Below are 26,731 nucleotides of genomic sequence, written 5' to 3'. Positions count from 1 at the left end.
TCTTATGCACTTTTTCTTTAGTAATGGATGGGTCTTTGCCTACCTCACTCAAGCACATTATCAGTAATGCAGAATATTATGGCCCTTCACTGTTCCTCTTAGGTGAGTACACAGCAAAGCTTGATTAATTATGTTCATGACATTTAAGCAAATATGATTGTAATTATTATTTTAACATTATATCAGTGTTATGAATTTTAATTTATTTTTTTCTCCCTCCTTTCTTGTCTCTTTCTTTGGCTTGTAGCGACAGAGGTGGTGACGGTGTTTGTGTTCCAGGAGCCATCCCTGCTCTCCTCTCTGCAGGATAATGGTCTCACTGATGTTATGCTGCATGCCCTTCTCATCAAAGATGTGAGTTTTCATGTTTTGTATTTTTTTCTTTTCTGTTTTGTATGCTGGGAAAAATGTAATCTAGCCCCTAAATTGTGGCTAATGCTGTGTTTATAAGCACATGTTGATACTAGATATTAGATAATAGTTTAAACCTCTTCTTCCAGGTTCCAGCTACCCGTGAGGTGTTAGGTTCTCTCCCCAATGTGTTTAGTGCCCTCTGCCTAAATGCAAGAGGGTTGCACTCTTTTGTTCAGTGCCAGCCCTTTGAGCGCCTCTTCAAAGTGCTTTTGTCTCCTGACTACTTGCCTGCTATGCGACGGCGCCGTAGCTCTGACCCTTTGGGTGAGTTGGGTGATATTTGTGCTGTGTTGTTCAGATCTTCCTCTGTGAAACATGCTTGCGTGAATGAAAAGCTTTATGTTTGGCTTCAGGTGACACTGCATCCAACTTGGGTAGTGCTGTGGATGAGCTTATGAGGCACCAGCCCACTTTGAAGACAGATGCTACTACTGCCATTATTAAGGTAGTATACTCTTTTCTTTTTCTTTCTTTCTGTCTGTTTTTTCACAAACTTTCCTTTAAGTAAGAATTTGGCAGCATAATTACAACTCAGTTGTGGTTGCAGTTACTGGAAGAGATCTGCAACCTGGGCCGTGCTCCTGAGTACATCTGCCAGAAACCTTCTATCCAGAAAGCAGATGGTACTGTGGCCGCACCACCTGCACGCTCCAGTCACGCTGCAGAAGAGGCATCAAGTGAGGATGAGGAGGAAGAAGAGGCCCTCCACACATTCAGCCAGCAGCAAGGGGAACCTGAGAGCAACAGACAGTCAGTGCCACTTGAACTGTATGACAATAAGTTCATAACACAATAGAACAGAACAACAACTTGTTGACAGACTTAAAGTTTTTTTTCAAGTCAGTTGACTAAATTTGATATTTTAGTTGATAGTTGACCTTTTGATGTGTGATTTTTGCAGGGTGGTTGGCACTGAGGAACGGATACCCATTCCTCTAATGGATTATATTCTTAATGTGGTAAGTATAATTCTTGGCAGTGTTATCTTATGTAATATCCCAACCCCCATGTCAGGTTCTTTCTCAGTAGGCTAATCATTTGCTATGAACATGTTTTCCAGATGAAGTTTGTAGAATCCATACTAAGCAACAACACCACCGACGACCACTGTCAGGAGTTTGTTAACCAGAAGGGACTGCTCCCTTTGGTCTCTATTCTGGGCCTGCCCAACTTACCCATAGACTTTCCCACATCAGCTGCCTGCCAAGCTGTGGCTGGTGTCTGCAAGTCCATATTGGTGAGCATCAATGAATAGCAACAGAGTATTATCTGCATAGTCTTTTCCCATTATGTTCATTTGATACATGTAGCTGAAACATTTACAGTTATCAAGCAACTTGATTTGAAAGTTTTTTTCCCCCCTCCCCCCACCAAACTCAACAAAGACGCTCTCACATGAGCCTAAGGTACTCCAGGAGGGCCTGTGCCAATTGGACAGTATTCTGACATCTCTGGAGCCACTTCATAGACCAATTGAGGTGCCTGGTGGGTCTGTGCTTCTCAGAGAACTGGCTAATGCGGGCCATGTCACCGATGCCACGTTGTCAGCCCGTGCTACACCACTGCTACATGCTCTTACTGCAGCGCATGCCTACATCCTCATGTTTGTCCATACTTGCAGAGTTGGACAGGTAAATATGAATTTATATATATATATATATATAAAACATATGAACAGTGCTCTTACCTACCGGTAGTTACTTTTATGAGATTCGAACTGCTTTCTGATATGGCGAAACACATTTTTCCTGGACATGATGTACAGGTCACATACATTAGCTTTTTATCTCGATGAGGGAAAAGTAATGTTTGTTGTACCTTCAGTTTTAAACAACGCTACCGTCGGTTACCTTTAACAATGATAAATCACTTAGTCACTTATTTTCCGCATACTACTGACCTTTGTCCACTGAGCTTCAATTAAAATGTATTCACTGTAACAGGTAATCTTATAGTTCAGCTTCAATAATTACAAATTCTTCAAATAAAATTCTTAATGGTCAAGGTCTTTATATCCATACATTTATTTATACTTTTTTAAAAAGCCCCTGTGGCGTTCAACACATCACTTACTTTTTGTGAATTGTACCATGGTGGCGGATTAGCCTTTCTTAGTTGTAAATGCTCGACTGTTTACAGTTCTTATTCAAAATATGCAAAATTATGAATCAGCTTAGCTAAAGTGATAAGAGGTGGAAATCTTCAACATGAGTTTGGTTCTGCAACTTTTAAGATTTTCTGATCTCTTTGTCAACAGAGTGAGATCAGGGCAATCTCAGTCAACCAGTGGGGCTCCCAGCTGGGCTTGAGTGTTCTCAACAAGCTCAGTCAGCTCTACTGCTCTCTGGTGTGGGAGAGCACTGTGCTGCTGTCTCTTTGCACCCCCAACAGGTGAGTCTCTTTATAACCCTTATTATAACTACAGTCAAGTGTGTTCTTAACACGGCTTGCCTATGTTTAACAGTCTGCCTCCAGGATGTGAGTTTGGCCAGGCTGATATGCAGAAACTGGTGCCCAAAGAGGAGAAGCCATCTGGGAGCACCACAGCAACCGTGGTTTCTGGCTCCAGGAGACCTGGTAACCTAACTTTTGACTTTGTTTAAAGAAACACTGTGACCTAGAAACTCAACAGTGTCCACACAGAGACAAGCTTAGGTGTATCCATAAAGGTTTTTAATGTATGGACTTTTCATCCACACTGATCTGGCATTTTGGGAGCCTAAATGTGCAAATTTTTAAAACCGGGCCCCAGAGTGGATAGATTTAAAAACGCTGTTTTTATGTTTCACATTTATTGAAACGTTTTTGAATGAAAATGATTTAATCTCCATGTGAATGTAGCCTCAGTCTCATCTACCTTTTAACAGCAGAATCTGAGGCGGCATCTGTGGATTCATCTGCTGGTGGCCTGTTGGAAGGCATGGGTCTGGATGGGGACACCTTGGCGCCCATGGAGACAGATGAACCCTCTGCCGCAGACCCCAAGTCAAAGTCCAAACTTACTCCAGCTATGGCCACCCGGATCAAACAAATAAAACCCCTTCTCTCTGGTGAGATATTTTACTAGTATTCACAGAGTTTTGTACATGTATTAATATTTGAACTTTCTTGAGATATTTTTTTAATGTCTCAACGACCCCTTTGTGCCTTTGCAGCTTCATCACGGTTGGGCAGGGCTCTGGCTGAACTGTTTGGCCTGCTAGTAAAGCTATGTGTGGGCTCCCCAGTGCGCCAACGCCGCTCCCACCATGCCACAAGTACAGGCACTACTCCTACGCCTGCTGCCCGGGCCACTGCTTCTGCCCTCACTAAACTCCTCACTAAGGGTCTGAGTTGGCAGCCCCCACCCTACACTCCCACCCCTCGCTTTAGGTAAGAGCAAACTACTTTCACAACAGCTTGTTAATATGTACTAACATGCCTAACAAAATGTTTTTCTTTCCTGGCAGGTTGACATTCTTTATCTGCTCAGTAGGCTTCACATCTCCCATGCTGTTTGATGAGAGGAAGTACCCATACCACCTTATGCTGCAGAAGTTCTTTTGCTCTGGTGGACATGATGCCTTATTTGAGTAAGTGTTACTCATTTTCTGTGACATACTAAGATCGTATTTTATCTTGAAATTTTGCTTGAAAAAAATGTAACACACCAGACTTTTTTATATTTGTTGATTACATATTTCAACTGGCAATTATTTGACTTAATATAGTTGGAGAAAAAGATTTCTGATGCTTGATACTTTCACGAGTGTTAAAGCAAAATGTTACTTGTTATACTGTAGCCAGCAAGATACCAGTCCTCACTTGTAAGTGCAAATCAAATCCCAAAGGGTTACTTAAGTTCTGAAAGAACTACATTTTCATAGGGAGGCCAGTAATTTTGTCTCTTAACTGTATGTTATTTCAACTCGACGCCCAATGCATTTTGGTATACTTTGTTTATTCTGTTGTATGGTAATCTTTTGAAATAGCAGTATATTTGTTCTGTTCCCTGTCATCGTATTTATTCAGTGGTTGAAATCTGTGTTTAGCATAAAGAGTTTAATTGGCTGTGTTTGTTTTGTGCAGGACATTTAACTGGGCCCTATCAATGGGTGGAAAGGTACCTGTGTCTGAGGGTCTTGAACATGCAGATCTACCAGATGGGACAGGGGAGTTCCTGGATGCCTGGTTAATGCTGGTGGAAAAAATGGTTAATCCAAGCACTGTGCTGGACTCACCTCACTCTCTGCCAGCCAAAATGCCAGGGGTCACACCAACGATGCCCCAGTTTAGCGCCCTTCGATTCCTTATAGTCACCCAGAAGGTCAGTAGTCGCTACAGATGGAGATTTTGCATCCCACTGCTCATTCCAGGATAACTTTCATTTATTACAGCAAAAATGTATTAATACTTAAAGCAGGACTTTGGGGTTAAAATCACTTAAAGTTTTGTTCCAGTGGAAGCCTGTGCGATTACGTGCTTTCGGCTTCTACATGATTGCTTGTTTGCAGTCAGGCAGAAAGAAACTGGCAGGAAGTTATATTTGTGTGGCTTTTGTCATTTTTTAGCAAATGCACCCTTTAAATCATTAAACAATAAGAGGTTCTACCTAGTGGTAGTGTTGTAGATTAGAGCTGAAGAAATTTCTCTTAGTGCATGTTTTGTCTTTCTTTCATCTAGGCTGCATTTAACTGCATCCGCAGTCTGTGGAACAGAAAACCATTGAAGGTGTATGGTGGCAGAATGGCTGAATCAATGCTGGCTATCCTCTGCCACATCTTAAGAGGGGAGCCAGTTATCCAGGAGCGCCTGGCTAAGGAGAGGGAGGGGACAGTGCGCCCAGACGATGAGGGGACCTCCATTGCTTCTTTGGGTCCCAGTGGAGCCCCAGGAGCTGCTTCAACAGGTGGAGAGGCACCGTCAGTGAGTGGAACAACTTCTGCAGGTCCAGCAGGAGGATCAGCTGAAGATTCAACCAATTCTACCCCTCGTCGCGAGCCTCAGGTTAACCAGGCTCAGCTTACGCAGGTGTGTGGGAAAACACTGACAAAATCTGATGTCAGTTATTTATCCGAAGCACTGCTAGAATTAGTACTTCTTGAACACACTTTGTCACAATACCTACTTTTCATCTTTGGCACAATAGCCCTGGGAAAATGGTGTACTTTTATTAGTGGCCGTGTAAGAAATTAAACCAAAGTTGCTGCAGTCTTTCTCGCCATATTCTAAGTGCACTAAGTCATTGGCCACCATTTGTTTTATAACAGGGAAGATGCAGAGGGAGAGGGAGGCACGCACAGGTCCATCAGCAGCAGCTGCAGCAGGTATAAGAGCCATCAGGGGTAGAAATTGAGAGAAGAGTGTGACACAAGTTGGTAATAAAGGTTAGAGACAGTACGGAGAAGCAGCTGATAAATCAGATTATTGCAATGATAGGGTCTTTCTCTACAGAAATACAGAAGTCCCGCTATAATGGTGCTTAGAAGACCCGACCTTGCTGACCTTTTCTCTTTCACAAAAATGCAGCTAAATGCTGAATTGGTGTCAGTACAACAGCATTGGTGTTGAGTGTGCATGTCCTGCCATGTTGACATCCCTTTCTCACACACACGCACACCATAAAGGTGCAACAGTCCTGCCTTTGGCTGTGTGAAAATGGCTTTCGATTTTCATTCACCTTACATGACCTCATCAATATTTTTATCAGTTAAGCCTCATTGTCTCGAATCCCTCCATGTACACACTTTTTTTCCAATCATTTATGACCTTATCATTGTGTACTCTTGTCTTTTGTTTCCTTTTGTTTTAGCTTATGGATATGGGTTTTTCAAGAGAACATGCTATGGAGGCCCTACTGAACACCAGTACCATGGAGCAAGCCACAGAGTACCTTCTTACACACCCTCCCCCACTCCTTGGTGGAGCAGTGAGAGTAAGACTGCATTCACAGATACCCGTACATACTTTAGTTTCTCATAATTTTCAGAAGTCAAAATCAGGCAGCTGAATCTGTTGCTCTTGTTCCATCAAGGATTTGACTATGTCTGAAGAGGACCAGATGATGCGGGCAATTGCCATGTCCCTTGGACAAGAAGTAAGCATGGAGCAGCGCTCTGATTCTCCTGAGGTGTGCAATTTTCACCTTTTGAAAATCAAAAATATTTGTTGCCAAGGTTAACATAAATAGAAAACCTAATGTCACCTGCTTAGCAGCTGTGGAAATCATGTTATCTTTGTCTGCAACAGGAAGCAGCACGTCGGCGTGAGGAAGAGGACAGGAGAGCAAGGGAGCGGGCCGAAGAGGAGGAAGCGCGCTGCTTGGAGCGCTTCATGGAGGCTGAGCCACTGGACCCTCAGGAGCTACATACCTTCACTGACTCCATGCTGCCTGGTTGCTTCCATCTTTTAGATGAGTTGCCAGACACAGTCTATAGGCTCTGTGACCTTTTGATGACTGCCATCAAGAGGAGTGGCCCAGAGTACAGGGATCTCATTCTTGGCCAAGTTGTTCACCAGGTCAGTGGATAAATACTTCTCCTATTTTCTTTGTATTTTTTTTCTGTGCAGATTTGTTTAGTCAGCTGTTTGCGGTTTGTTTTTATGTAAGTAATTGAGTGCTGGAGTATGTTGCTTTGAAATCCATTGCATATCCTCAGTGCAAATGCAGAGAACAACATTTTTTCAGTATCAATTGCTGCAAAAGCTTACCTACAAATCATCCTGTTTGTGTGCTAGGCTGATTTATGTATGTGTTTTTTATGTGTAGGTGTGGGAGGCAGCAGACGTGCTGATTAAGGCAGCTGAACCCCTGACTACCAGTGACACAAAGACAGTGTCTGAGTGGACCAGACAGATGGCCACACTGCCTCAGGCTTCAAAACTGGCAACACGAATTCTGCTGCTCACACTGCTCTTTGAGGTGACCGGAATTATTGTTGTAGTCATAAAATGTCAAACTTTAGAGTGTGATTTTTTTGTAAAGGGGCAGTGGTCCTTATGTATATCATTTGCTGTTTTCTGTTTCTATAGGAACTGAAGCTGTTAGGTGCCAGAGTAGTGGAGAACAGTGGAATTCTTGATTTGCTAATTAAGCTGCTCGAGGTTGTGCAGCCTTGTCTGCAAGCAGCTAAAGAACACAAAGACATCCAGACACCAAAGTGAGTTTTTCTGAGGACCAGATACTCTTTCCCTGCTTAAAAAATAACCTGTTAACTTGTATCATGACAGGCAAATATGTTTGTGTAATAAATGTGTTTCTATTTAAAAAAAAAAAAAAAAAACGCTTTCTCTACAGATGGATCACTCCAGTTCTGTTGATCATAGACTTCTATGAGAAGATGGCTGTCTCTTCAAAGCGCAGGGAACAAATGAACAAGGTAGAAAATCCCCATATCTTCACATACATATATACACATACCTACAACTTTGTGAAGTTGTTAAATTTAGAATACGTTTTTGTTGTGCCCATGCAAAATGTTAATGCATATTCTGTGTGCACTATATTTTAAAGCATTGGTCTTATACTGCTGCACCTATTTTTTGTACCGTTAGTCAATCTTGTCTCTACTTGCCTTTAGTATCTACAACCCAATGGGAATAACTGGAGATGGTTTGATGACCGCTCTGGCCGTTGGTGCAGTTACAGTGCATCCAACAACAGTACCATCGATTCTGCGTGGAGGGCTGGAGAGAGCAGTGTCCGGTTCACAGCTGGACGTCGAAGATACACGGTCCAGTTTAACACCATGGTGCAGGTATAGACATATTTCTATTGCTCATATCATTTAATTGGGTCATAGGGTTTGGCTGCTTCCCCTCTGTTAGACTAAAACCACTTTGTTTGGCAGGTAAATGAAGAGACTGGTAATAGGAGGCCAGTGATGCTGATGGTCCAGAGAGTGCCTCGCATTCCCAAGCCTTCGAAGGCTGGCAGTATCACAGATTCTGAGAGAGAGGAGGGAGACCGAAGCAAAGTTGATGAATCCCAGAGTGACCTAGACTCAGGAGCAGCGGTGGAGATGAGTGCTTCTAAGGATGATTCCAGTCAATTGAAAGAAACGACCTCTGGCCCATCATCTTCCCTTGAGTCTGACTACACACAGGGATCTGATATTGTTGTGCAAGGCCTGAGTGAGGACATGACCACTGTTCTTATCCGGGCTTGTGTCAGTATGATCAGTGTTCCTGTGGATCCTGATACCCTTCATGCCACACTGCGTCTCTGTTTACGCCTTACACGCAATCACCACTATGCAATGATGTTCGCAGAGCTGAAGAGTACACGGATGATTTTGGGGCTGACTCAGAGCTCTGGGTTCAACGGTTTCACCCCACTTGTTACTCTGCTGTTCAGACACATCATAGAAGATCCGGCCACACTGCGGCACACCATGGAAAAGGTTGGTCTTTTCTCATCTTCTTTAAACAAGTGGTCACCGTATAAAAAGATACTAACCTCTTTCTGTGTTTCAATCATTTAGTTTTTTTTCCTACTAAATCATAGTTTCAGTTCTAAAACCATTTTCCAATTGCCTGCTAATAATTTTCCCCAGGTGGTGAGGTCAGCAGTGACGAGTGGAGCAGGTAGTACCACGTCAGGAGTGGTGTCAGGCAGCCTTGGCTCCAGAGAAATCAATTATATTCTTCGCGTCCTGGGTCCTGCTGCCTGTCGTAACCCTGAATGCTTTGCTGAAACTGCCAGCAATTGTGTCCGCATCGCTCTGCCTGCACCCCGTGGAGCTGGCACCAGTAAGTGTGCAAGCCTGACAAATATGTGAAAAAAACCTTTGTTAGATTCATCACAATTAATTAGAATTAATTCATGTAGATATGAACTTACTAACATAGTTGGATGTCAAGTCAAAATGATTCCTGTCACATTTTTTTTTCTTCAGCCTCAGACGATGAGTTTGAAAACCTTCGAATTAAGGGGCCCAATGCTGTGCAGCTGGTGAAGACAACTCCACTGAAACTTTCTCCTTTGCCATCCATTCCTGACACTATCAAGGAGGTCATCTATGACATGCTCAATGCTTTGGCTGCTTACCATGCCCCTGAAGAACGTAAGACATTTTAATAGCTCTCTGACAAGCTTTTTATATGTGATTTTATCGATAATGTTTTGGATGCATGTGTCACAGCTGAACGTCCAGAAGAACGCGCTGTTGCTGTGCCTGGTGGTCAAGACCTGTGCCAGATTTTGCAAGATGTTGGTGATGACGTTTACCAGCAGTACAGGCTCACACGTCAAGGAAGCGACTTTGACACTCAGTCTGCATTCCATATAAATGTGAGGCTTGATAACAAGTAATCGTAATTGACTTGTGTATTGAAACATGACTTTTCTTAAATAATAGTAGAGCAACATCTCTTCCTCTCAGACCCAGGTGTTTGCAGCTGATGGAGGTGTAGCTGAGTCATCCCAGTCAGGCACACCACAAGGAGAAGGTGAGGGTTTTTTTTCCCCCAAAAAGCAAACCTATGTAAAATAACTGCATGTATTGGATAGTTTTTTTATCTCTTGTCACATTGTTTATAAGATTGTCTGATAGCATTTCTTTAGTTGCAAATGCATCTCACTGTCCATGCTCACTGTTACCATTTTTACGGCAAGTCAGGGGACACCAGAAATCTATTGTCTGTCTAATTTTCTACAATTTTTTTCTAGTAGAAGTTCACATTTACACAAGATGATAATTCTGTTATGTGGATTTCCTCAGCCTCCACACCAGAAGAGATGCGGGAGGAGAAGAAGGACCAGGAGGGAGAGAAGGGTACCAGCTCAGATGAGGGTAAAGCGGCAAAGGTAAAGGCAAGCAAGCCTTTAATGCCTACCTCTACCATCTTGAGACTGTTGGCTGAACTGGTGCGCTCCTATGTGGGCATCGCCACACTAATCGCCTCCTACAGCTACACCGCTGGACAGTCTGAGCTTATTAAGGAGGTTTGTAGTTAAACAAAGTTGTTATTCTTTATAATGTCATGTCCTAATTTTCCCTATTTATCCATTTTGACGTGTCTGTATACATGTCTATATAACAGGATTGCAGTGTTCTAGCCTTTGTGCTCGACCACTTACTGCCTCACACTCAGAATTCAGAGGACAAGGACACCCCAGCTTTGGCGCGTCTCTTCCTAGCTAGCCTTGCCGCTGCAGGCACCGGCACTGATGCCCAGGTTGCCCTAGTGAATGAGGTGAAAGCTGCTCTCAGCCGAGCACTAGCAATGCCAGAAGGTGCTGAAAAACATGCAAGGTATATGCCCTAAAAATACGTGCAGCCTATTGTTGAAATACTATTGATTGATTGACCCATCTTTACTCTCATGTCCTGTCACATATATTTGACAGGCTTCAGGCAGTGATGTGCATAATAAGCACCATCATGGAATCATGTCCCTCCACATCCAGTTTCTATAGCACGGCAGCAGCCAAGACGCAGCATAACGGCATGAACAACATTATAAGACTTTTTCTTAAGAAAGGACTGGTCAATGACTTGGCCCGTGTTCCTCACAGCCTGGATTTGTCCAGGTATGCCATTGCACTATTTTATTGGTTTAATTTAGTTTAAATCTGGTTTTCCTTGCTGCCTATTTAGTGTTTAGGTTTAATAAACATTGCTTGTACTTCCTTTACATCATTTGCCTTAGCCCAAACATGGCTAACACCGTGAATGCTGCCCTGAAGCCCCTTGAGACCCTGTCACGCATTGTTAACCAGCCCAGCAGCCTATTTGGAGGCAAAGGGGGCTCCAGCAAAAACAAGACGGAACATGATACTGTGGGCACTGCCAGGGACAGCAACAGTAACACTCAGGACCAAGGTATCCAAACTCAAACAGATGAGAAATGAGTTGACTTTACCTGTGACTTAAGTATGTCTTGTGCTAATGTTGTGACATCTATTTAAGGAGAGTCTGGTGAGGCAGAGCCAGTAGATGGCACCCACAGAGTGCAGGGACCAGATAATGACCTGATGGATGGAGAAACAGAGGGAGACACTGTTGTCATTGCTGGTCAGCCAGAGGTTCTCAGCACACAGGCTATGCAGGTGTGTAACACTTACATAAAAGATGCTGTTCTGTAATGTCTATAGTTCTTGGCCATAACATATTGGAGAACAAGCTCATGGATGATACCATTTCCTCTCTTTGATTGCCATTTAATGGCTTGCAATGCATGTTTTCATGACCATGTAGGTAGAGAATGAGCTGGTGGATCTCATTGATGAGCTGTTGGAGAGAGATGCTGGCACTGTCAACAGCACAATTATTGGTAAGTCATTGGATTCACCTAAGAGATGACTACTATGGCTCATCAAGATGAACCTTAGCAGAATACAAAAATGAATACATTTACTATGAAAGGAGTGTAGCTAGATTTGATTTCAGAGTACAGGCACACTCACTTGTCTGTTCTGTCAATCAGTGGGACGCAGTGGTGAAGATGAATCTCAAGAGGATGTATTGATGGATGAAGCCCCCTCTAATATCAGCCAGGCATCCACTCTTCAGGCTAATCGGGAAGGTAAGACTCTGGCTGACAGAATTTATTTTGTTGACTAATTTTGTGAAGGGTTTTGTTGATGACAGCAAGTTTGTAACTGCTGTAATTGCCTCTTCCATCAGACTCAATGAACATCCTGGAACCAGAAGATGAAGAGCACACACAGGAGGAGGATTCTAGTGGCAGTAATGATGATGAAGACAGCCAGGATGAAGAAGAGGAGGAAGAAGAAGAAGAGGAGGAGGATCAGGTATGGAATAATGCAGTGGCATTCACAGAATAAATCTTAATTATTGTTTTCTTTAAGACTGATTGCAAATACGGTTTCCTCAGGATGATGAAGAAGGCGATGAGGATGACGATGATGAAGGTTCCGAGATGGAGTTGGATGAAGATTTCCCTGATATAAATGCTGCCCCACACATCCGCTTTGAAAGGTTTGACAGGGATGATGACCTCATAATAGAGTTTGACAACATGTTCTCCAACAATGGTAAGTGTAATATTTACTAGGATATGTTTTACAGTTAGGCATTCTGGCTAATAAATATTTTCTTTTGCTAGTGAATTTAATCTTGTTCCTTGCAAAGAATTAAAATTGTGGAGTTGTACCAGAGGTTTTTCATCCTAACATTTTTTTCTGTTTTTTTTTTCTTCTATCAGCTGATATCCCTCCCTCCCCAGGCAACATCCCTAGCTCCCACCCGCTGATGGTGCGACATGCTGACCATGGTTCCCTCACCCTAGGTGTGGCAGGCACTAGCAGCCGTCTAGCACAGGGCATGGGCCGCAGCCAGCGAACTCTGCGCCAGCTCACTGCTAACAGTGGACACACCATTCATGTCCATTACCCTGGCAACCGTCAGCCCAATCCGCCACTCATCTTACAAAGGTAATTCCATATTTATTTGTCTGGGTTACCACTAATTTATTTGCACCACCTTTTTTTTTGAGTGATAATTAAAAAGGTTTTTTACACCCTTCTTTAGGTTGTTGGGCCCAAGTGCAGCAGCAGACATTTTACAGCTGTCCAGCTCACTGCCTTTGCAGTCTCGTGGTCGTGCCCGCCTTTTGGTTGGTAATGAGGATGTGCACATTATTGCACGTTCTGATGATGAATTGTTGGATGACTTCTTCCATGAGCAGAGCAGTACTGGGGGACAAGCAGGTAAGCATTACTGCAAGATGTTTTTCTTGCAACTGATTCTGAATGTATTACTTTCCTTAACATCTGTTTGCTTTATACCCCATTAGGCACTCTCTCTAGCATTCCCACTGCCTTAACTAGATGGACAGATGAGTGTAAAGTGTTGGATGGAGAGAGTATGCACGACTGTGTGGCAGGTAGATTGACATTGAAACTACGTATTTCAGTGACAATGAATGAATAATTAAATTATGTTTATGTACCTCCTACACTGACTGTATGGCAGTATTTTTAAAATTTTTGTGCTTTCAGAAATTATTTGCTAGTTGTAGTAGTTATATTAAATTAGGTTCTGATATTTGAATGGATACTTTTGAGTAGAGCCACAACTGAGGATTTATTTTGACATCTATCTGATTTCAGTGGTGAAGGTGCCTATTCTGCAGCACTTGGAGGGTCTGCGAGATGAGGAGCTTGAAGAACGCAGGGAGAAGAGAAGGCGGCAACTGGCCGAGGAAGAGGAGTCTAAGCAGAATGAGAGAAGGGCCTCTGGAGCAGAACAGGCTAGAGAACAGAGCCTACAGGTTGGCAAATAATATATGTTCATTAGTGTTTTTGCTGATATAACACTGTGCTTGCAGATGTATTCACTTTTTACTAATATCAAATGTTTTTGCCTTTAGGGGTCTGGTATGGGGACAGTTAATGGTGCTGAGAACACTGCAGGTACTGATGTTTGTATAGATTTCATTTGTATGATAATGTCACTATTCCTTTGCCGATCTGTATTGGACCACACAGTGAAGGCCATCCAGAGGCGAGCTGTGCGTGCTGTGGGATGAGGTAGTAGTTTGTATAGTTTTAGGATCACACCAGATCTGGGAGATAACTATACAGTCTACTGTCTTTCTTATGGCATCGCCATACCAGCTTGGTATCTTCATTTGTTGCAAGAGTTTATTTTTCCAGTATTCAGTCTTGCTGCATATGTATTCTGTATTGATTGTTTTCTCCTGCAGCTGCCTGTACTGTGGTGAGGTAGTAAGTTGTGTTGTTGTTGGGGATCAGGATTGTGCACCCCGTTCAGGAGATAACTATACAACTTACTGCCTTCCTCAGCAAAGGCCCTTGGCATCTATGAAAAAAGACCAATAGCTGATTTTTGTTCTCTTAATGAGCTTGCATCGAGCTTCTTTTTGGAAATTAGTTATTGGTGCTTCAGAAGTGTTTTGCTCTTAATGTTTTTAGGTCATATAGAAATGCCACTTGTATGCTGTAATGTAAAAATTGTAATGAGATGAAATTAAATATGTTTAATGTCTAAGGACTGTATTCCTGTCGATGGCCTTAACGCACAAGTTTCTCTCTTTGCAGAGGGTGAGCAGGCTCAGGGAGGTGCAGTTTCTTGTCTGGACCCACCCAGGGTCTCAGAGGGCTTCCTTACTGCTCCTCCATCTGGAGAGGTCACTCCCACCACACCTGCGCCTCATGAACAGGCCCTAGTCTCCCTGGAGACTGCGATTAGTCAGCAGGTCCACCAGCCAATTGCTGACCTGCTACTGGCAGAATCGCATGCCAGCTCGCTCGCTGCTCTGGCAGGGGCTGGTCTTCCACCCTTGTCATCAGCTGAGAGGCCAAACAGTGAAGCAGAGGCATCTCAGATGGAAATGTCCCCGGCACCCACAATCGGTGAGAGAGTCGGAGGAGGTGGAGGTGGAGGAGCGTTGGATGAATGCAGAGAAGGTAGACTAACTTTGTAAACTTAATCCATATAGACTGGCCAACAGTAAGGACATCTGTAATGTAACCCATATGTTAAAGCCGTTGCCAGAATCTTTAGTACAGTGGGTGACATAAGCCTAACACTTACCTTCTCTTCTTTACCTCAGCATCCCTAAGTCCAGATATTGTAGAGAACTCAGAGCCTGCAGTAGTTGGTGTGTCACAACTGGAAGGGTCACCAATGGATACAAGCAGTCCTGCTTCTGCCACTCAGGAAGAGGCTGCTCCCAACCCTGCACAGTCCACCCAGCTGTCCCAGGAGCTTTCCGGAAGTGGAGAGAGTGGGCTGACTGATAGGCAGACAGATGCAGAAACTGGGTGAGTGGCTTATAATGTCATTGCTGAACAAATACATGTTCAAAACTGCCTTTAAATACCTTGGTAGACTATAAGTATTTGTCATGTCAACGTGTTATTACTGTAGTTTTCAGTGTTAGTACATGAACTCTCTCTATATGTAACATGCATATTTTCTTAAGCCTTTTTTTTCTGTTTGCAGCTCTACATCCGTTTCATCCCCTGGAGAAACGATGCCTAGGAGTGACAGTGCTGACAGCCAGTCTCAAGCCATCCAGGAAGAGCCCCTCCCATCTACCAGCAATGAGGAGGATGACCCCCTTGCAGGTAGAATAAAGTATCTATGTTGTAGGGTTTTGGTTGTTGCATGATATTTGATAAAATGTTACATCTATGCTGTCTTTTCTGTTGACAGGCATCAGTCTGCCTGAGGGTGTTGATCCTTCTTTCCTGGCTGCTCTTCCCGAGGACATCCGTAGAGAGGTGTTGCAAAATCAGCTTGGAATTAGACCACCATCCCGTGCTCCAGTTGCTTCAAGCCTTCCCACCTCTACTGCACCTGTATTGGGAGGACCAGGGGTTACAGAGGTTAGCCCTGAGTTCCTGGCAGCCCTGCCACCGGCCATCCAGGAGGAGGTGAGAGATGTTGAAATATTTTAAAACTACAATAGACAAAATATAAACATTTCAATATGATTTTCATTTAAATTAGTTTTAATAAGCATGACATTTCTTCTATTAGGTTCTTGCCCAGCAACGAGCAGAGCAGCAACGCAGAGAGCTAGCCCAGCAGCCTCCACAGGGAGACACTCCTCTGGATCCTGTCACCTTTATCCAGACACTGCCTTCAGAGCTTCGTCGTAGTGTGCTTGAGGACATGGAAGATAGTGTTTTGGCTGTCATGCCCCCAGACATTGCTGCTGAAGCAGCTGCATTGCGCAGAGAACAAGAGGCCCGTCAGAGGCAGCTGATGCATGAGAGACTGTTTGGTCATAGCTCATCTTCAGCCCTTTCAGCCATCTTGCGCTCACCAGCCTTCACCAGTCGATTAGGAAGCAATCGTGGTGTCCAGTACACCCGACTGGCTGTACAGAGAGGAGGCACGTTTCAGATGGGGGGAGGAACAAACCACAGGTAAGAAGCAACTGTAATTTCAATAAGATTTTAAAGTTTTGAGAATACCAGTAAATTAACTGAAGAAATGTACGACTTCAGTTATTAATAATATAATCTTGATTAAATTATACATACATACATACTGACAAGTGTATGCATCTCCTCAGACCATCCAGTTCAAGTGTAGACTCATTGTTGCGCCTGCGTGGACGGTTGCTGCTGGATCATGAGGCCTTGTCCTGCTTACTGGTTTTGCTCTTTGTGGATGAACCAAAGCTTAACACCAGCCGCCTCCATCGTGTGCTCAGGAACCTCTGCTACCACTCTCAGACACGTGGGTGGGTCATTCGCAGCTTGTTATCTATCCTCCAACGCAGCAGTGAGAGTGAAGTTTGTGTGGAGACCTCGCGTCTAGAAGACTCTCGTGGCAAGAGGGGCTCCCAGGGAGGCTGTGGAGGAAAAGGCTCAGCTGCATCCTCCATCTCCTCTTCATCCTCGTCTTCTTCATCCTCATCTTCCTCTCTAGAGCTACTGAACAGGGTGGAGTCTCGCAGCTCCAGCCAGCTTTCCTGGCTCTCTGTTTCAATGGATGCGGCCTTGGGCTGCCGGACAAACATTTTCCAGATTCAGCGAGCATCAGGTAGGAAGCATGCTGACCGACACTCAGCTGGAGGTTCCACAGGAACAGGAACACTGGGGGGAGGAGTGTCAAGTGCTGCTGCAGGTGTCACATGTGCTGGAGGTGGAGGTTCCACTGTTCACATTCACCCACAAGCTGCTCCAGTGGTCTGTCGACATGTTTTGGACACACTTATTCAACTAGCTAAGGTGAGGGGCCACTTGGATTGATTTACATGTGATTAATTTCCTGTTATCTACAATAAGGACTTTAAAAATGTCAATTAAGGTGTACAAAGGTTTCAGTTAAGTTATTCGCTGTCCTTACAGGTATTCCCCAGTCACTTCACCCAACAGCGCTGTAAGGACCTAGTGTCGTCTTCTGACCTGGATTCCCGTCTATGTTCAGGCTCCTCTGGTGGAGGAGGTGGAGGTTCCCGATCAGGGTCACAGTCTCAGAGCAACCCTAATGCCACCAACACCCAAAACTCCTTTGGGTCTTCTGTCATAACTCCCCAGTCTCTGGGAATCTCCACTGATTTTTGGGACCTGCTGGTCAAGCTTGACAACATGAATGTCAGCCGCAAGGGCAAAGCCTCAATGAAGACAGTTCCTCTGGGGGGCTTTGGAGATGGAGAGGGAGCCCAGTTCAGTTTAGAGACCTCCCCTCTAGGCCAGCTGATGAATATGCTGTCCCACCCTGTAATCAGACGGAGCTCTTTGCTCACTGAAAAGCTACTGCGTCTGCTCTCCCTCATATCTATTGCCCTGCCTGACAACAAGGCCACAGAGGTGCCAGCTGGACATCCTACCCCACAGGCTGCCAACCCTAGCACAGCAGCCAGCTCAGGAGCTACTGTCTCAGTTACAACACAGGGTGTGGTGTCAGTGGGGTCTGTCCAGCCCACTGTGACGGTACCAGGTGCATCTGTAGGAGCTGCCGCACAGGGTACATCCTCAGGGACAAGTATAGCAACCTCACAGACATCCTCTACAACAATCATTATTCCCACATCCACTGGAGCAACATCTGCAGGTAGTATTATTTACTCCAAAATAAAATATCTCAAGTTTATTTAAGCTTACAATATACAGGCTTCAGAAAATAACGGCCATCTTTTGGGGGGTGGGTTGCCCAAACAGGAAAACAGAGGGGCACTACTGGCAATACAGAGAGCGACAAGATGGCCTCAGCTGGACTCACAGAGAAACAACTTCAACTTTCTGTGGAGGTATGAAAAAATATATTCCACTTAGTGTAATTTCCTTTTAGTCGTGTAGTATGTACGTTTTTTATTTCTAAAACAATCCAAGTAAAGTTTTTAGGATATTATTATTAGCAGAGCTACATTGACAGTGTTATCTATGTAAACTTAAGTACACTAAACTGTTCTCCTCCTTACAAGGTGTTGACATCTCACTCATGTTCGGAGGAGGGTCTGGAGGATGCTGCAAACATTCTGCTACAGTTATCTCGGGGAGACAGTTCCACCAGAGACACTGTACTCAGACTGCTACTCAGTGGTGCAAGACACCTGGGATACACTCTTTGCAAACAGATCGGTTAGTTTGGGAAACTACACAGTAGTCAATTCTCATTGCTATTTGAGTTCTGAACACATTCTGACTCTTTTTTCATCTCACTCAGGCACATTACTGGCAGAACTTAGAGAATACAATTTGGAGCAGCAGAGACGGGCACAAGCTGATTCGCATTCCCCAGATGCCCCTCCCGAAGATTCCTCCATATCAGCCAGACTGAAGGGCAAGATGACCAGCAGGTTAGCTAGTGATGATTCTTGGCTGCCCAGTTTCAGTAAGATGTCAACAAAGAAAGAGACTGACAAGGCTTTTAATTTCATCTACTTAAATTAGCACTCTATTACAGTACATCTCATAGCTGTAATATGTTTTGACTTATTTGCATTTGCACTTGTTGGGGGTACAGGTTCGACGGATCAGAGAGTGTGGTGATTGTAGCTGCACAGAAGCGTACGTTGGGGGGACGTGAATTACAACTTCCCTGTATGAGCTCATTAACATCCAAAACATCAACACAGAAGTTTTTCTTGAGAGTTCTGCAAGTTATAATCCAGCTCCGTGAGGACACACGCCGCGCCAACAAGAAAGCCAAACAGACAGGTCGACTAGGTACGAAGATGCTACATATAAACCGTATTCTATATGCATATAATATACTTATATTTTAATGATTAAAAATCCCTCTCCTCTTTTCCTTTGCCCAGGCTCCACCAGTTTAGGCTCGGCCAGCAGCATCCAGGCTGCAGTGCGTCAGCTAGAGGCAGAGGCCGACGCCATCATCCAGATGGTGAGAGAGGGGCAGCGAGCACGTCGACTCCAACAGGCTCCCTCAACAACTGCCCCTTCTGCCTCCGTTTCCGTCGCTGCTGGATCCTCAGTGGCTGCCCCCCATGCTCCCACTGGTGCTGCTCCCCCTGCTGGCACGGCTGCTGCTGCCACGGTTAGCATGGGCTGCACTTACAGCAGGCATACTCTTACTTACACACTGCACACTCAAACAGAAGTGTAATCAAACATTAAATTAAACATAACTAGTATGACCCTCACAGTACAGGCACGTATTGTGGTGGTTATCAAGATAATTACAATGAAACTGTAGCTATAAAATATTTGACTTCGCTAATATGGCTTTGGACATTTTAGTAATTACTGCTAATGTACTGTATTTGCTTTTAGAAATAGGTCTACCCATCCCTTTAAACATTAATACACATACCCATCTGTAAACAACATGGGCAACTCCACCAGAAAGACAGATATGCAAGTGATTGACTGCATTTGGTATCGGTGTCTTTCCAATGACACAATCGGTTGTTTATACTAGTGTCTAAATGTGAATGTACTGCCTGCTCCAAACTGTTTAACTTGTTACTCTGATGTTGTCTGTCTGCTGGCTGGTGTGGCTTATGCTTTTGCCCCTCCCTCCATCTCCACCTACGTCATCCTCTTTTTTTTTTTAAGTGGTTCGTGGGAATGTCATTTTGCATGGCAGTCTTAGACAATATAGTTGATAATGAAATATTGTGTTAATCGTTAATTTTTTCCTGGCGTTCATCCTTTGTTTTTACCTCTCTGGTTCTTACTGGTTTGTCTTCTGCAGTCTGAAGTACCGTCAGTGTCAGAAGCCCAGGCAACACAGAGAGATGACTCTCCCATGGATGTCGACCAGCCATCCCCCCTGGAGCAGGACCCTGCACCTCTGGGTATGACTCACTGGCAGCCTGCTAATTCACTTTTTGTCCTTTTTAATTGAGTTGTATTTTGAGTAAATGATCCCCACATGTCCTGCACATTATGGTGCTTTTTCATTTAGTGTCTTTCTTGTGAGTTTTATATGGAGACATAATGTGATGTAATTAATTATGACCAACACACACACAGTAACTACAGTAACAGAAGAACAAAATACATAGACAAAAATGACCATATTCACAAACTTGCATGCGTGATTACAGCCACTGTAAGTCATTAAGCCGTATTCATAATTGCTTAATATATTTTTTGTAGATGAAGAAGGAAACGGTCAGTCAGAGAGTGAGGAAAGACTTCCAGATCTCCCTCTGCTCAGTGAGCAGCTGTTGTTGGATGAACTATGGGACATGCTCGGGGAGTGCTTGAAAGAGTTGGAGGAGTCCCATGACCAACATGCTGTACTGGGTAGGGGCAGTTATTTACATTACATACTGTATGTCATTTATATTGCATTAAAATCTATTGAATGGGGACGGCTAACTAAGATGCTTCCGTATTCACGGTATTGTGTTTTCCCAGTTCTCCAGCCTGCTGTGGAGGCCTTCTTTTTAGTCCATGCCACGGAACGAGAGAGCAAACCTCCTGTGAGGGACACACGAGAGAGCCAGCTTTCTCACATCAAAGACGAGCCTCCACCACTATCCCCAGCACCCCTAACACCAGCCACACCTTCATCCCTAGACCCCTTCTTTTCTAGGGAACCATCGTCCATGCACATCTCTTCAAACCTGCCACCAGACACCCAGAAGTTCCTCCGGTTTGCCGGTAAGCTTGTAATATAGGATAAGGAGGCGGATAAAGCTTTCCTCTAATGTGTCGTAAGATTTCTAATGAGACGCAATCTTCTTCGTTTTAGAAACTCACCGCACAGTGCTTAATCAGATCCTACGTCAGTCTACGACTCACTTGGCTGACGGGCCTTTTGCAGTATTGGTTGACTACATACGCATCCTGGACTTCGACGTTAAGAGAAAGTAAGAAGAATTGGTGTAACTTTCTTCTGCTGTGTGATCCATGGTGGTCACTAACATGCTGGCGTTTGTGTCATCTCTACAGGTACTTCCGTCAAGAATTAGAGAGACTGGATGAAGGCCTGCGGAAGGAGGACATGGCTGTTCACGTGAGGAGAGATCATGTGTTCGAGGACTCCTACAGGGAGCTGCATCGCAAGAGCCCAGAGGACATGAAGAATAGGCTGTATGACTTTATCATTCTGTCTATGGGCATGTCTTCTTAATTCAGAACAACTCATTCTATGCTCATTTTTGCTTTACAGGTACATCGTGTTTGAAGGGGAGGAGGGCCAGGATGCAGGTGGCTTGTTGAGGGAATGGTACATGATTATCTCCCGTGAGATGTTCAACCCCATGTACGCCCTGTTCCGCACTTCACCAGGAGACCGTGTCACCTACACTATCAACCCCTCATCCCACTGCAACCCCAACCACCTCAGCTACTTCAAATTTGTGGGCCGTGTTGTGGCCAAGGCAGTCTATGACAACCGGTTACTGGAGTGCTATTTCACCCGCAGCTTCTACAAGCACATCCTTGGCAAGAGTGTCAGGTATTTTCAGAAAGCTTACGAGCAAGATGAGCTATGTATTCTCAGCATTTATATGCATAGAATTCTTACAGACATTTGTGTGGTGTTGCAGGTACACAGACATGGAAAGTGAGGACTACCCGTTCTTCCAGGGCTTGGTGTACTTGTTAGAAAACGATGTGTCCACACTGGGCTATGAGCTGACATTCAGCACAGAGGTGGGTGTTTGCTCTGATTATTGTTCTATTATCACTAGGATTTGGCCTCATGTTGTGGGGCCAAAATATGTTTTGCATGTGTGTTTTTCTCTCTTTTCCCCCAAACACTGAAATGCTACAAGACACAATGAACACTAAAAAGACTTGGTGTTTTTTTTTTGTATATAGGTCCAGGAGTTTGGGGTGTGTGAAGTGAGAGACCTCAAGCCAAATGGAGCCAATATCCTCGTCACTGAGGAAAACAAAAAAGAGTATGTGCACTTGGTGTGCCAGATGAAGATGACAGGTGAGGTTTGGTTGTTTATATATGTATTACATTTCTCATATGCATCATTTTACAATAGAAATTGATTCAAATGTGTGTCTATATTCACCAGGAGATTTTTAAATGTTGTGGTAGTATATAGTAAGCATATTGTACAAAATTATGCCACTAGGTGGCAGCACTAAAGCTTTGAATTGAACAGGTAATACTGGTAGTGGTTTTCTCTGGTAAAATATTCTTTTATATTATAATTAATAATAATTATATTATATATTTTTTATTGCACTTAATTATCCTTAATCAATGCAGCTTTTTAAATGAATATAATAAATAGTTTGCTACATGTTAAATAACAATACTCTTACTTCATCTGTTTTCTAGGTGCAATACGTAAACAGCTGGCAGCCTTCCTTGAGGGTTTCTATGAGATCATCCCCAAGAGGCTGATTTCCATCTTCACTGAGCAGGAGCTGGAGCTGCTCATCTCGGGCCTTCCTACTATTGACATTGATGACCTGAAGGCCAACACAGAATATCACAAATACCAGTCCAGCTCCATCCAGGTAAGACATTTATTATTATTTTGTTAAGAGTACAGCCAGTGTGGCCATGTTCCCATGAGGTTGCATATCAGTTTAGCATTGTATATGTTGTGTTTTTTTGCCACTATTTTTCTCCCACGAAAAAAAAAACATAAAAGGTCTATAACTGCTTTTTGTCACATTTGTTGTTTTAGATTCAGTGGTTCTGGAGGGCCTTGCGGTCTTTTGATCAGGCAGACCGGGCCAAATTCTTACAGTTTGTCACTGGGACATCCAAGGTTCCCCTCCAGGGTTTTGCAGCTCTTGAGGGCATGAATGGCATCCAGAAGTTCCAGATCCACCGTGATGATCGGTCCACTGACCGCCTGCCATCTGCTCATACCTGGTAAACACACGCCTAAATAATAACTTGGAAGGAAACAAATATTAAAAATGCAACTGTAACGTTCTCTTTGTTTCTTCACCCTCAGCTTTAACCAGCTGGACCTTCCAGCCTATGAGAGCTATGAGAAGCTGAGACATATGCTGCTGTTGGCCATTCAGGAGTGCTCAGAGGGATTTGGACTGGCTTAAACTACGAGACTCTTAACACACAGACATGCATACAATTAATTTAGATTTGCCTACTCCTGACACATTCACACTGACAACCCTTGAACGCACGCACACACATGCACACATTATCATAGACATTACTGGGTTACCTGTTGAATGGCCTAGACTTGCTGGTTTCTATTCCATATAAAACAGATAAAACCAGCAAGTGAAATAGACTGATTGATATTGCATACAACACAGAGAGCCTCATTTGGGCACGGTTGTGTCTCCCTTCCCAATTTAATGGCAAATGCAAGAGGGGGATTCACAGGATAAAACATGGACTAATATAAGAGATGTTTTCTTCATTTAGTTTGATTTCTCTGTACAAAAGGTTTGGGAGTTTATTATGTTCAATCTTTTTTGTTCTCTGGCTGTGTAAAAAGATAAAGAGAATGTTGTTTGAACAGTATGGTTATAAAACCTTTGGGGAAAAATGTTGGTGGTTTCCTGTTGCAAATTTGTGACCTCACAAGCCTTGATGACGGGGGACATTTTTATGGGGGTAACTTGAGAAGTTTTGGAGATATTCACAAAAATGCACTTTTAAAAGTTTTGTGGCATTTTTAAGGAAGGATGGTACAAAAATGAAGAGAAAACCTGAAGGAGGAAAAAAACATTAACCATAAATTCTAGAGTATTTTTGGCTATTAAACCGCTGACCCAGCCTTGAGCCTTTGAATCAGAGTGGAATAACTACATGAATAAATGCATAAAATTGCGTTCATTGTCTCCTTTAACAGTGTTTCAACTATTATTTGCAGTGAATTAATTTCTTTTTAGTCGAATGTGTTAACTGTAAATGTTACATTTTTCAGAAGAAATATATTTTGTCATCAGTGGAATCCCCCGTATCTTTATGATATAAATCCCATGTTGAATACAGCAGTGGATCCAACTCTTCCTTATGGCAAAATCAGTTAAGACATGATGGGTGATGACAGATGTCATCCTAGAGGAGGCTTCTCATCCCCAGCCTGAAGCTGCTTTGGTTCAAACTAGTTAGGACTATAACAGCAGCTCGCAGGCCCCACATGCCCTCCATTCCCCATTATGTCACAACTCAGTGTTCCCACTTGCAGTCTTTCTATTATTGATGAAATGAAGATGGTGTATTGAATGGGGTTTCATGTTGTCAAAGATTTATCTGATTATGTGTGCCAACACATCATGAATGGAACTACCAGGCATGGTTTTTCATACCTGGTAGAAGTTACACCAGGCATAAGGGAGTTACAGTCAGTTACAGTTATATAGTTATAGTCACACTGAGCTTATATACTGTATAATATGTTACGGGTAGGTTTTAGTTTCTTATACCCAGTTTCAAAGCAATTATTGACTACATTGAATTTTAACTAAGACTTCTTGTCTAGTAAAGACCTGAGTTAAAATTGCACATTCCAAGAATGTAAAGTGAACTACACTAACTCAACAAAACACTTTTTAGCCAGTTGACATAATGATAAATGCAAATGTCTCTTTAAATGTAAATAAATCTTTTATTTTGTTACACATGTATAAATGTGGGGAATATTCATCCTTCTCCCTACCTTCCCTGGTTCTGCAATATCTCGCCCAGACCTGGAGCCTCATCCTGGTGTTATTTCCACATAATTAATGATCCTGCCCACCAATTATGTTTATGTGCTTAAAAATAGACAGAATTTACAGTTGCACAGCTGAATAGATATCTGCCCATGTTAGGCCTGGTCCCATTTTCCTGCTGGAGGAGGAGGTTCATGCACTACAGTTCAGTTAGTGACAACAGCAACCTCTGACTTGAAGTCACTAGGGCTCTGACCATTTAATGACAGCTTGTATACCTTTGATTGCAGTGTTTTTCCTTCCCTCTGCCTTTCTATGTCAGTGTTGTGATAGACTTGTGAGGACAAAGCAGATACACATGTAGGCGATTGGATGCACCCCCCGCCTGCACACACAGTTTAAAAAAAACATATTAGCATACATGTGAAATATACTAATAATAGAAACGCATCTGTACCTCTGTTCATTTGTGTATGTTGTTGCTTAGTGACAACAGTTTTTCCAGAGGTTTGTCTTCACATCTGTCTTCTGAGTTCCTTCTTACAGACACATTTTAGCATTTCTTGTTTACATTAGATTACATTATTTACATTACATTTGTTACATTATCTGTTGCTGGTGTTGTTCTCCTAATACCCACCCATATTTTAACATATGTTACACCTCCTTGGGCTTCCCTTCCCTCATGCTCTGTGAAGCCTTTGCATGTCTGCAGCTGTCGTTACTCGTTTTTCTCTCAATTATCCTATTTGTTGCCACCTACTACTCTTGCGTGCTCCATTTGTTCCACTCTAGGACCCCTACACCAGTGAAACTCGATTTGAGCGTGCTCCTTTGCTGTTTCTTTTGACCCTACCCTTCTACCCATACTCCCGCTGAAAACCTGCACACCGGTGGCAGAATGGGGAGCATCCATGTCTGATTTGGTGCGTTCTGAGGCGTGATAAATGAAATTACTGTGCTGTCATGCAAGGGATTTCAGACCCCATGCTAAGACCTGGTTTGCAGCCCATTGGCTGCAGCCAGCTACCCTCATGTATGAAGCACAGATGCCGTTTCCCATTGGCCACACATAATTTGCATATTTTGTGAGCGTCTGTTGCTGAGACTTTGATTTGCAATTTAAGGGGGAAACTAATTAATCCATGCAGGGAATTTGCCTGGCAAATCATTTGACTTTACATTACTTCACTAATGGGTTACCCTTTTGGCTAACTGGGGGAATAAGAGATGATGTTGAATATCTGCTCCTGTACTTGTCTGTTGGGGATAAAGATATCAGTTGTGCTGTGTAATGAGCTGTTGCAATGCGTTGTGCTGCCACCTCCACTGTGCAGTGACCATTAGAGTGAACAGGATGTTCCCTGTTCTGCCGTGTCAGTGCAGTTTGGCTTCCAGTAAAGTCACTCTGATGTTTTCCATTTCATGCTCCAGGAACAATTTGTCCCATACACCAAAGACGTGCAGGCTAGGTTAATTGGGGATTGTAAATTGGTGAGTGTGAGGGTGTAGCACACCTTTTGCCCATTGACATCTTGGATAGGATCCTGACCCAATACAATGTTAAGAAAATAGATGAATGGATCTATTTACATTTCTGAAAATACATCTATATCTATAGATATTTATACATACACTAGTTATATTGACCTTAAAATGTTTTCAAAAACAGAGCTCTGTATGTCCCGTCATTGTCCACCACATGTCCCTCTCCAGTCTGTTGCCTCATTGTTGTCGCCCCTCCTGGCTGGCGTACAGCAGTTTGGCTTCCAGTAAAGTCACTCTGATGTTTTCCATTTCATGCTCTGGGAACAATTTAGGGGGGTTTATAAAAATTGAATTATGACTGTGTGTTTGGAGCCG

At 43.4% G+C, this 26,731-nt stretch overlaps 1 protein-coding gene across 13 annotated transcripts in view; it reads left to right on the top strand.

Annotated features, from left to right (window-relative positions):
- Window positions 1-24,041, top strand: part of huwe1 (HECT, UBA and WWE domain containing E3 ubiquitin protein ligase 1) — a 33,118-nt gene extending 9,077 nt beyond the window's left edge. For 5 of the 13 annotated variants that reach the window (XM_028410695.1, XM_028410691.1, XM_028410694.1 and 2 more), the window contains 65 exons: window positions 22-102; window positions 248-354; window positions 501-678; window positions 768-859; window positions 962-1,182; window positions 1,316-1,373; window positions 1,475-1,651; window positions 1,800-2,045; window positions 2,672-2,805; window positions 2,879-2,991; window positions 3,282-3,464; window positions 3,570-3,786; window positions 3,864-3,986; window positions 4,483-4,720; window positions 5,077-5,424; window positions 5,664-5,720; window positions 6,206-6,352; window positions 6,428-6,523; window positions 6,643-6,912; window positions 7,163-7,315; window positions 7,426-7,553; window positions 7,691-7,772; window positions 7,974-8,150; window positions 8,244-8,795; window positions 8,949-9,144; window positions 9,291-9,458; window positions 9,537-9,685; window positions 9,777-9,843; window positions 10,116-10,339; window positions 10,438-10,649; window positions 10,745-10,927; window positions 11,047-11,219; window positions 11,307-11,446; window positions 11,595-11,670; window positions 11,824-11,922; window positions 12,024-12,151; window positions 12,235-12,394; window positions 12,565-12,793; window positions 12,891-13,069; window positions 13,156-13,245; window positions 13,472-13,632; window positions 13,732-13,774; window positions 14,423-14,791; window positions 14,938-15,148; window positions 15,330-15,454; window positions 15,543-15,763; window positions 15,870-16,261; window positions 16,411-17,071; window positions 17,192-17,897; window positions 18,005-18,093; window positions 18,268-18,424; window positions 18,510-18,642; window positions 18,810-19,012; window positions 19,108-19,343; window positions 20,004-20,106; window positions 20,411-20,560; window positions 20,675-20,920; window positions 21,012-21,129; window positions 21,212-21,352; window positions 21,432-21,719; window positions 21,811-21,916; window positions 22,085-22,202; window positions 22,563-22,744; window positions 22,918-23,108; window positions 23,194-24,041. In XM_028410695.1, coding sequence (XP_028266496.1) covers window positions 22-102; window positions 248-354; window positions 501-678; window positions 768-859; window positions 962-1,182; window positions 1,316-1,373; window positions 1,475-1,651; window positions 1,800-2,045; window positions 2,672-2,805; window positions 2,879-2,991; window positions 3,282-3,464; window positions 3,570-3,786; window positions 3,864-3,986; window positions 4,483-4,720; window positions 5,077-5,424; window positions 5,664-5,720; window positions 6,206-6,352; window positions 6,428-6,523; window positions 6,643-6,912; window positions 7,163-7,315; window positions 7,426-7,553; window positions 7,691-7,772; window positions 7,974-8,150; window positions 8,244-8,795; window positions 8,949-9,144; window positions 9,291-9,458; window positions 9,537-9,685; window positions 9,777-9,843; window positions 10,116-10,339; window positions 10,438-10,649; window positions 10,745-10,927; window positions 11,047-11,219; window positions 11,307-11,446; window positions 11,595-11,670; window positions 11,824-11,922; window positions 12,024-12,151; window positions 12,235-12,394; window positions 12,565-12,793; window positions 12,891-13,069; window positions 13,156-13,245; window positions 13,472-13,632; window positions 13,732-13,774; window positions 14,423-14,791; window positions 14,938-15,148; window positions 15,330-15,454; window positions 15,543-15,763; window positions 15,870-16,261; window positions 16,411-17,071; window positions 17,192-17,897; window positions 18,005-18,093; window positions 18,268-18,424; window positions 18,510-18,642; window positions 18,810-19,012; window positions 19,108-19,343; window positions 20,004-20,106; window positions 20,411-20,560; window positions 20,675-20,920; window positions 21,012-21,129; window positions 21,212-21,352; window positions 21,432-21,719; window positions 21,811-21,916; window positions 22,085-22,202; window positions 22,563-22,744; window positions 22,918-23,108; window positions 23,194-23,296 — 12,104 coding nt within the window. In that variant the 3' untranslated portion in view covers window positions 23,297-24,041. The remainder of the gene's footprint in view (window positions 1-21; window positions 103-247; window positions 355-500; window positions 679-767; window positions 860-961; window positions 1,183-1,315; window positions 1,374-1,474; window positions 1,652-1,799; window positions 2,046-2,671; window positions 2,806-2,878; window positions 2,992-3,281; window positions 3,465-3,569; window positions 3,787-3,863; window positions 3,987-4,482; window positions 4,721-5,076; window positions 5,425-5,663; window positions 5,721-6,205; window positions 6,353-6,427; window positions 6,524-6,642; window positions 6,913-7,162; window positions 7,316-7,425; window positions 7,554-7,690; window positions 7,773-7,973; window positions 8,151-8,243; window positions 8,796-8,948; window positions 9,145-9,290; window positions 9,459-9,536; window positions 9,686-9,776; window positions 9,844-10,115; window positions 10,340-10,437; window positions 10,650-10,744; window positions 10,928-11,046; window positions 11,220-11,306; window positions 11,447-11,594; window positions 11,671-11,823; window positions 11,923-12,023; window positions 12,152-12,234; window positions 12,395-12,564; window positions 12,794-12,890; window positions 13,070-13,155; window positions 13,246-13,471; window positions 13,633-13,731; window positions 13,775-14,422; window positions 14,792-14,937; window positions 15,149-15,329; window positions 15,455-15,542; window positions 15,764-15,869; window positions 16,262-16,410; window positions 17,072-17,191; window positions 17,898-18,004; window positions 18,094-18,267; window positions 18,425-18,509; window positions 18,643-18,809; window positions 19,013-19,107; window positions 19,344-20,003; window positions 20,107-20,410; window positions 20,561-20,674; window positions 20,921-21,011; window positions 21,130-21,211; window positions 21,353-21,431; window positions 21,720-21,810; window positions 21,917-22,084; window positions 22,203-22,562; window positions 22,745-22,917; window positions 23,109-23,193) is intronic. The other 8 variants (XM_028410704.1, XM_028410697.1, XM_028410696.1 and 5 more) reach the window with 8 other exon arrangements.
- Window positions 24,042-26,731: the final 2,690 nt, after the last annotated feature.

This window comes from Parambassis ranga, chromosome 7, assembly GCF_900634625.1.
Source record: "Parambassis ranga chromosome 7, fParRan2.1, whole genome shotgun sequence".
In the NCBI taxonomy this organism is placed as follows: Eukaryota; Metazoa; Chordata; class Actinopteri; family Ambassidae; genus Parambassis; species Parambassis ranga.
Note: the sequence above shows the minus strand (reverse complement) of the source record. Positions and strands in the feature narration are given on the sequence as shown.